Genomic DNA, 9,772 nt, shown 5'->3' with positions numbered 1-9,772 from the left:
CAAGAATTTGTGCTTTGTTGTCGTAAGAGGATTATTGTTGTTGTGTGAACAATTTGTTTTTGCCGTAGTGATGCATTTCTGAATTAAACTTTAGTTTTAATTCATATATAATTATTCAATTGTAGCCATGGACTGTCAATCTTCAGGAAACCATTCTCCAGTATGCTGACGACACTATCATCATGGTTGAAGGCTCGGAGACTGATATCTCCAACCTCAAGTTCCTCCTTCTCTGCTTCCAACAGATGTCAGGCCTCAAGATCAACTTCGACAAGAGTGATGTGATGGTGATGGGATACTCCCCCGCCGAGTCTTTGGCCATCGCCAACAGGCTTAATTGCCGCATGGGCTCCTTCCCCAGAACCTACTTGGGGACGCCCATTAGTGACTCCCGGCTAACCATCGCGGACTTGCGCCCCTCCGTGGCCAAGCTCCAAACGCGCGTCGAACCCTGGCAGGGGAGGTGGCTGTCCAAAGCGGCCCGGACTATCCTCATCAACTCTTCCCTCTCCAGCCTCCTCTTGTTTCTCATGAGCTTCTACAGCCTCCACGAGACCCTTCACAAGGAGATTGCCAAGATCCAGTCCCGCTTTTACTGGGCGGGCGACAATGATAAGCAGAAGTATCATATGGTCAGTTGGCCTGACATTTGCAAGCCCCGGGAGCAAGGTGGCCTTGGCATCATGTGCTCTAAACGGATGAATATTGCCCTCCTCTCCCGCTGACTTTGGCGAATCTCATAAGGGCACGGTGGTCTTTGGCTTGACATCATACGGAACAAATACTTGCGCGGACAGCCACTCACCTTTTGCCAAAAGTCTGGAGGCTCTCAGTTCTAGTAGTCGATCGTCCAACTTCTTCCGGTTCTCCGTATCGGGACCTCCATCTCGGTGGGCTCTGGAGCTTCGACGCAGTTCTGGTTTGATCGTTGGGCCGGAGACACCCCCTTCGCGGCTCGCTTCCCTGGCCTCTTCTCCATCTTCGTCGACCCCGTGATTTCTGTTGATGGGGCCCTTCTTGACTTAGGGCGCCTTGTTTTCCGGCGGGCCTTTGGCCCCATGGAATCCGCCGCCTGGCGTGAGTTGCTTGACTGTGTTGCTCTCCACGAACCGTTGGTGGATGGTGGCCCTGACCTGGTGCGATGGCGCCTTTGAGCCTTCCGGCCAATCCTCCACCAAGTCGCTATACCTGGCCATCGCCCCATCTGCCGCCCCCCTCCCTCTTTCGATGGTTTGGTCCATCCGCCTGCCTCTGAAGATCCACATCTTCATGTGGCAATGGATTCGCGGTCGGATTCCGTCCGGGGTGGAGGTGCGCAAGCGCAATGGCCCGGGTACTGGCGTATGCCCGCTCTGTGGGGTTCCCGAAGACTCGAACCACATTTTCTTCTCCTGCGTTTCCGCCCAGTTCCTCTGGAGCTGTTTTCGCGAAGCGGTTGGTGGAGATTGGTGCCACACCAACTTTCCGGACTTATTTGCCGAACTCCAGATGTCCCCCGCGACTTCTCGCCACATTAGGTGGCTTGAGATTGGGGTCCTCGCCTGGACCCTCTGGATTGTCCGCAATAAGCTAGTGATTCAGCGCACTCCTCTTCGTCGGTCTACTGACGCTCTCTTCAAACTCTCGGGTTTCTTGCAGCTTTGGCGGCCGCTTAGCCGCCCCCTGGACCGCGACGTCATCTCAGCCTTCATCGCCGACCTCCAATCGTTGGCCGTTCGCCTGTCGCCACCGCCCCCGCCGCCTCCGCCGGAGCCAGACTAGGCGACATCTTCGTCCGGCGTGTTCTGTCCTTTTTTTATTTCTGGGCTTGTTGAGCTGTGCCCTCAGCAGAACCTTTGTACTTGATCGTGAGACTTGGGTGTGTGCGTGTTTGTGGACTTGATTCTGTATGTGTGCTCTCTGGCGGTTTGCTTTATCTATAAAGCGGGGCGAAAGCCTTTTTCGATAACAAATTATGGTGAACCAAATTTGAAAGCTAGATCTAGTCTTTGGTTTATTGCATGATTGTTGATTATACCGAGCAGGAGATGATTCCACATTGATATCTTATTTACTCTCGTAAAATTTGATTCTGTGTAATAGTCCAGGAATAAGACTTGGAGTACTACCACCTACTTCCATTGTGTACAAGAAAAGAAAAGAAAAGAGAAAACAGAGCCAGATGTTCTGCCTTACCGACAACAGCAATGAAGTGAGCAAAGCACAAACCAGTGCAGCATTTGCCTCAATTCCCAGGCATCAGCAGGGCGTGTTTTCTATCGTTTCATGAAAAAAATAAAAAGGGCACTAGCAAGGCACAACCGGCTGAGCTAGCCTAGCGATGGAATGGAAGAAGGCAGGAGATGGGAGGTGACAACAGGTGGACGCTACAGTGCATAGATGCGTTATTGTGATCTGCAGCTCTATACAATCTTGCTATACAGAAGCCTGAACTGAATGCATGGTAACCATTCCGTTTGAAACGTAGGAATTTCTCAGCAAACAGTTCAATTGCCGCAAGAGTCAAGGGTGAAAAAAATTCGAGCCTTCTATACGGGGTCTAGCATGTGTGATCATGGCGTGTGTGCCTCTCCCTCGGTCTCAGTCTCAGTCTCAGTGCTGCTGCTCCCTCTTGTTTCCTGTCGACAAAAAGAAGAAGAATGAGGTCAGCAATGGCGGTTTCAGGGGAATTAATTAGCCCGGAGGCATTGAGGCATGCATCTCATCGTGTGAGGTGGTCGATCGATCACCTTTGTGGAACCACGACCGGCGGCGGCCGGCTCGCCGGATCCGCTGCTCGTGGCTCTGCAGGAGCTCGTCGACGCGCCGCGGCTCCGAGAGCAACGGCCCTGAGTAGTCCACCCTCTTCATCTTCCCCTTGTGCTTCTGATGAAACCACGACAAATGAGACAGCTCGTCAGCTCCAGATGATCAGAATAACCATGTGTTTGTAAAAAAATTGGTGTATAGGATGATGAGCGTGTGACTGACCTTGCTGGTCTTGAGCTGCTTGGCGTCCAATGGCTCCCTGGTGGACCTGCTGTTGTAGGCTTCGGATGAGGTGAACGCCTCTGCGACCTGCGCCCACTGCTTGATCATCTCCTGCTTCTCCGCCTCGTATGGACCTGTGGTGGCGCTGGCCGTCGTTCTTGCGCTTGCGGCGTCGCCTCCGTCGGTGTTGGTACTTCTTGGTCCCCTGGGAGCGCTCCTCTTGGTCGTCGCCGCGTCCGGCACTCTGGGCTTCTTGGCCCAGGCGAAGCCGGTGGACGCGGCGAGCTGCACGGGGCCGCCGGAGAGAGCGAGGTGGTCGGGGAGCCGCGTCGGCGCCGGCGCGTCCTCCTCCTCCTGGCAGCTGCAGGGCGTCTGCCTAGTGCACGGCGGCTCCGGCTGCGGGGCATCGTTGTCGTGGCGCTCGCTAACGGTCGCCGGCTCGGGCCGCAGGCCGCCGTCGACTTCCAGGGGGAGCGACTCTTCGGCGTGGACGTGGCTGTGATGCCTCTGGCTGGTGTCCTGCATGCTCTTGTGCGCCCTTGACAGCCGCTTCGCCGTCGGCGGCGCGTTGTTCCTCCTCCTGGACTCTTCCCGGAACTTGGCGTCCATCTCCTTGTTTGGCGCGCACTTGGGCAGGCTTGACGGCTCGCATGCGTACGGTTCCGTGGAGAAGTAGTCGGAGGCGAGGGCGGTGGAGGCTGTGCCGCGTTCTGCGGGCTCGACGGAGAGGAGGGCGCCGAGGAGGCGGAAGGCGGCGTCGGGCATGGCGGAGCCGAAGGTCTCCGCGAGGCGGCTCTCGTAGGGGGCCTGCGAGCGGAAGACGGAGGCGTTGGACGACATGCCGGCGCGGTTCCAGTAGGCGTCGGGCGGCGAGCCGCAGAGCTTGAAGATCTTGTGGATCTGCTCGACCTCGGTGCGGCCCTGGAGGACGGGGCGGCGCGCGTGCAGCTCGGCGAAGACGCAGCCGGCGCTCCAGAGGTCGACGGAGGGGTCGTAGGCGGTGGCGCCCAGGAGGAGCTCCGGCGGGCGGTACCAGAGCGTGACGACGCGGCTGGTGAGCGGCTGCTGCGTGGGCGAGTTGGAGAATACGTTGGCGAGGCCGAAGTCGGCGACCTTGAGCACGCCGTCGCTGCTCACCAGCAGGTTGGCGCACTTGATGTCCCGGTGCATCACCCCGCGCGCGTGGCAGTGCTCCAGCCCCGCCAGCAGCTGCCGCATGTAGCACTTGATCTGCACCATCCAAATTCATCAATCAGTTAGTGTGATGGATGCCGTGGTGATGATGGTAACAAGGCAATGCAATGCAATGCAATGTGCCTACCTGGGGCTCGGAGAAGGAGAGGTCGGGGGAGGAGGCGAGCCCGGCGAGGTCGTGCTCCATGTACTCGAAGACGAGGTAGATGCAGGCGGAGGAGCGGGAGGTGATGAGGCCATGGAGGCCGATCACGTTGGGGTGGCCCTGCAGGCGGCGGAGGACGATGATCTCCCGCGCCATGAAGCGCACGCTCTCCGGCTCCACGCTGTCGAACCGCACCTTCTTGAGCGCCACCAGGCGGCCCGTCTCAAGGCTCCGCGCGCGGAACACGCTGCTGTACGTGCCCTGCCCGATCTGCACCCACCAACAACAACAACCCGCCATTGATGAGCTTTCTTTCTTTCTTTCTTTCTAATTGCCGCGAGAGGAGTCAAGAGCGAGCGAGCGAGCGAGCTTGCCTTCTCGAGCTTCTCGAAGTTCTCGGCCTTGAGGGGGACCCAGCCCTGCACGGCCTCGGCGGCCACGGCGCTGAGCCACGCCGGCCACCCGGCCGCCACCTGCTCGCACTCGATGTAGCGGTGCAGGTTCCCCAGCCGAGCCGTGCCACCGACGACGTTGCCGCGCGCGCCCTTGCCCTCGTCATCCTCCCCATCCCCGCCAAGATCAAGCGCCTCCCGCCGCACAGGCCTGCTCCATATCGACGCCGACGCCGACGCCGACGCGCTCCCGGGCACCACCTCGTACCCCGACGCCGACGACACCTCGTACCCCGGTGACCCTAGCGACGCCCCCTTGGACACGGCGCACCCCATGGCTCCGTGCCGTCGACCAAGAAAGAAACAAAGAAGCGAGGGGAGGAGCAAGAACCAACCAGGGGGAGGAGCAAGAAACAGGGGAGGGCTCCTCTGCTTTGGCGCCCCCCACCTTCTTCCTCCTCCTCCTCCTCCTCCTCCCGCCCTGTCTCCTCTGCCTCCTCTCCACAAGGCACGAGCAATGCAAATGCGCAAATCCAAAGCGGCTACCTCTCCTCCTAAAGATAGAAAGGAAATCTAGATTACCACCACCACCACCAAGGCCAGCCTTGCTGCAGCTGCCTTTAATTGGGCTTTTCTCCTCTTCTTCCTCCTCGCCCTCCTCAGTCTGTCTGTCCCCCCTTTTGCTTTAATTCCTTGTGCTGGCCTTGAGCCAAGAGAAGATAAAAATGGGGAGGGACATACGATTGTGTTTTCCCCCCTATCACACCATGCTAAAGATAGCCAAAAGCTGGGCTGCCATGGTTAAGTGCAACAACCCCTCTTATATTCCCAGGGAAGTAAGAACAGGTGCAACTGATCCAGAAACAAGCCTAGTGTCTTACATCTACATGTATGCATACTTTTCTCTGTTTTTTTTTCACATAGAAATGTACCTCCATTATTATTTAGTTACTACAATGAGGTTACTGTAGGAAGTCAAAGAAATTGATGTGCATGCAAGTATAGGAACGTGGTGTCCGGGTTTTGGGCGGGAAATGTTCATGTGATTGCATTATGTCGCCAGGGAAGTGTAGGTGGCCATGCATGCGTGTACTAGCCGTTTGTATTTAAACCCTACGTTGGCCTACCTGGTTTTCTCCCGGTCTCCACTTTCTTGCACCGTGTGCTCAAAATTGAATCATCATGGCTAACGGATTTAATTAGCACCCTACTACTACCTGTTATGTGATGATGGCGCTGATGCTAGGTTAATAACAGTGATGATTAATTAAGTAGTGCTGGTTTGTTTGGGAGAAACATGGAGGTACCATGTGATCACCATCTGTTAATCAGCCATAAAGAATTAGAAAGTGATGGTTCAGCACTTTAGCTGGTCTTGTTTTTTCTTTCTTTCCCTTTTTGGTCTTTGTATGTGCTCACAATGTTGCTGCCCCACCATTTTCATGGGACTTGGAGGGTGGCGTGTTAGCTCGGGGGATGCTTGACTATTGCGCCTATGGACATTATAGCAGGTAAGAAAATTTATGACAAGAATCGTCCAAGGAACAGTTGAGTTCTGATCCAATTTTGTTGGTGGAATTTGTTGTTTTGATGACCATCAAATCTGTAGTACTCCTTTATATTCTCTTTAATCATGAACTAGAACAATGCCTGTGCGTTGCAACGGGATATAAATATTCTAGCATGTTAGCTTGTGAGTTACCTATCAATAATAATGCGATTGTGTAAATAAATATTCATCAAATTCTACACGTGAATTATCTTATATTTTGATTAGAAGTTTGGTAAGTAAAGTAAAATGGAGTTGGTTCAAAAGGTAAGTAATTTAAAGTGATTGATTATCATATACATGGCAGTTGGACAAAGGGATGGTGAAAAAAAAGATGCAATGGAAACCTTACATTCCTTTTAAGTAGTAGAGATGCATGATTTGAATTTTTCTTTGGACTTTACCTTGAATGTAATATTAACTATGCATACACGCATATCATAATTTGTTAATGTGGACGTCGAGCGAGCTCAACTCGACTAAAAGAGATTCGTTAGTTAGCAAGTCAACGAGCTCAAAATCCCAATTCGGCTCAGCTTGGTAAATACTCGCTATTCTTTTTTTGGTGAACAGTAGGATTGTGATGCATGATTTTTTTTTAAATATCTGTGCAACAGATAGAAAGTGAAAGAGAACCTAGCTATAGCAAGATAGCTAAAAGGGTTAGCTCCTTGGACCATATAAGGTTGAGTTTCTAGCTGGCGAAATGTTTTGTGTTGTGCTTATAAGTCCCATTTGATCAATTAAATGAGAGGAAGACGTGGAGCAGCAACCAGAGCCGGTGAGTGGAGTTACTATAGGTGCATGTTCCCTATCTTCAAGCAACTCTAGCAGATTCGCCAAATCGCAGCCACTAGAACTGTTTTGGAGTACCTTCCATAAATTTAGAGTTTGGAGAGCCAATGTGCAAACTTTAGGTTCTCTAAAAACACTAGTACAATTAAGGTCTATGCACATAGTTCGAACCCCTGTTGCACACTGTTTCAGGAACCGTGTGCTTGAGTTGATTGGCGATCGGGGTACCATCACACACCATAAGAAAACGAAACTGTCGTGCACGCGATGTTTCGTGGCCGATATACACCCGACGCTTGAATCAAGCGAGGTAGAAGTACCGGCCAAACCCATCTCATTGTGGCCGCAACTTGTCGGTCGTAAGTCGGGCGCAACTTTGTCATTCGCATAGCAGCGTTCTAAGAAAATTGCGTGCTATGGGAAGGGTGTTTTCAAATGGCCGGCAGAAGAGAATGGTGTACGATTTTAGGAAGGATCGCACACGTAGGAAAAACCGAAACCGTTTGGGATGAGCGATCTTTTCGAGAAAATTACCTTATTAGTAATCGTGTCTATGGTGTTATCACTCTCAAACGGTTTTTCAGGGTGAACTGTGTGTAACGTGTCCGGTATTCACACATGATTATGGATGCACAAATGTGTGCGATGAAGTTTTCTATCGCATTCGAGCACTTTAAAAGAAGCGTGCGCGTTGTTCGGAGGCTCACGAGTCTTTTTGTTAGGAAAACCATGTGCAATGTTATGTCCGAGCATTTATTTTTATATAATTTAATTATTCGAATAGCTAATTCACAGGAAATTATATGCCAATTTTAATGTAGACATAGATGAACATCTTTCATATCATCAAACATACAATCAACATATGTTCAAGAACTACAAGCATTAAATTAAAAGAAATACATCATCACCAATTTGACACTAAACATTTGGCAACAACAACTTTAGAGACGCTAAAAAGAGAGTGGAATGACATTTGCGTTGTTGTTGAAGGTGATGCCCTCCTCCATGTGGAAGGCTTTAAGAACCTTATTATGAATTGTGAGTTTATGATCAGATCTATCCATGAATATTATTTGATTTTTCTACGAACTCTTTTATGCAAGATTGTTATAGCCTCGTATTTCTTCTCCGAATTATTGGTTTGGTTTGGCCAACTAGATTGTTTTTTCTTGCCATGCGAAGAGGTGCTGTGTGATGGGTTTGATCTTGTGGTGCTCAATCTCAGTGACATAAAGAGACATGACACACATGTATCATTGCTATTAAGGGTAACAATATGGGGTTTATTCATACGTGACTTTATCTTGTCTACATCATGTCATCTTGCCTAATGCATTACTCCGTTTTTCCATGAACTTAATACACTAGATGCATGCTGGATAGAGGTCGATGTGTAGAGTAATAGTAGTTGATGCAGAATTGTTTCGGTCTACTAATATTGGACGTGATGCCTATATACATGGTCATTGCCTTGGATATCGTCATAATTATTTGACTTTCTGTTAACTACCCAACAGTAATTTGTTTACCCACCGTATGCTATTTTCTCGAGAGAAGCCTCTAGTGAAAACTATGGCCCCCGGTCTATCTTTTATTATATAAAAATCCTAAAAATACCTTGCTGCAAGTTTTTAATTTTATTTTGTGTTTTAGTTAGATCTATTTATCCAATCCAATAAATTTAATCTTTCTCAATACCATTGAGGGATTGACAACCCCTCTATGCGTTGGGTTGCAACTATTTGTTGTTTGTGTGCAGGTGCTGTTTACATAGTGTTGCTTGGTTCTCCTACTGGATTGATAACCTTGATTTCATAACTGAGGGAAATACTTATCTCTACTATACTGCACCATCCTCTCATGTTCGAGGAAATGCCAATGCAGCTCACAAGTAGCTGCGATGCTTTGGGGGAGGGGATGGGTATCTGGTGGCTAGACGGTGTTTTGCAGGTGGCATTATTACATAGGCATGTGTCGATTTGGAGGGAGTGAGTGGATCTTGAGGAGGCGGAGGGAGAATTACCTGAGTCGACCAATAGAAGTGGGAGGAGGACATGATGAGGGAGAACTGTAGGAGGGGGTTTGGACTTGGGGGGCGGGGTGGTGTAGAAGGGAAATGGGCGATATGGTGTGGATGGCGAAATTGTTTGCTAAAGTGAGGAAAATTGTCACGGGAGAAAAATACATATCGATTATGTTTGAAACACAAGCATCATGTGCATCAACAATCACCCGAGTTCAAAGTCTCCAAAATTTTAGGTTTCATTCATTGACTATGGGCAACCATCGGTCATTGTTTGTTCGGTACAAACGTGTGTTATTGAGAAATTATCACAGAACAACACCTTAGTTGAAAAATGATTGCACACATTCTGGTTCACTCTCAGACACAATTAACATAAACAAGATACTCATCATCGTTCTCGTATGTCATGACTGTCGGTGCAATGTTGAAATAATCCCTGCACTGAGCAACATCCTTTCTCTGAAGGAAGGATCTAGATCCTTGTCGGCGTCGACCATGTCCTTGAACAATGCATAGGTCCATTCATTGCTCTTCTCGTCCTGCACACTGTCGGTGAGCACGAAAAAGACAACGGACACGGTCGAATCCACGCGTGTGGAAGCGTCCGCGGCCAAATCGACGCATGCGACCGCGGCACAACCTTGAGTTCGTCGAAGACCTATGTTGTGCATGCATATACAACAAAGGTCTCATCCGCA

The 9,772-nt window shown here is 50.4% G+C and overlaps 1 protein-coding gene across 1 annotated transcript; it reads right to left on the bottom strand.

The window, feature by feature from the left end:
• Positions 1-2,187: 2,187 nt before the first annotated feature.
• LOC119307682 (protein IMPAIRED IN BABA-INDUCED STERILITY 1-like) lies at positions 2,188-5,471 on the bottom strand. The gene is made up of 5 exons (XM_037583746.1): positions 4,684-5,471; positions 4,292-4,579; positions 2,971-4,200; positions 2,730-2,865; positions 2,188-2,618 (listed from the first exon to the last, which is right to left on the bottom strand). The coding sequence occupies exons 1-5, from the start codon at positions 5,035-5,037 to the stop codon at positions 2,593-2,595; spliced, it is 2,034 nt and encodes a 677-aa protein (XP_037439643.1). The 5' UTR covers positions 5,038-5,471; the 3' UTR covers positions 2,188-2,592.
• Positions 5,472-9,772: the final 4,301 nt, after the last annotated feature.

Source organism: Triticum dicoccoides, chromosome 5B, assembly GCF_002162155.2.
Source record: "Triticum dicoccoides isolate Atlit2015 ecotype Zavitan chromosome 5B, WEW_v2.0, whole genome shotgun sequence".
NCBI classification, from domain to species: domain Eukaryota; kingdom Viridiplantae; phylum Streptophyta; class Magnoliopsida; order Poales; family Poaceae; genus Triticum; species Triticum dicoccoides.
The sequence above is the reverse complement of the archived record's forward strand: the minus strand, read 5'-3'. Positions and strand labels throughout refer to the sequence as shown.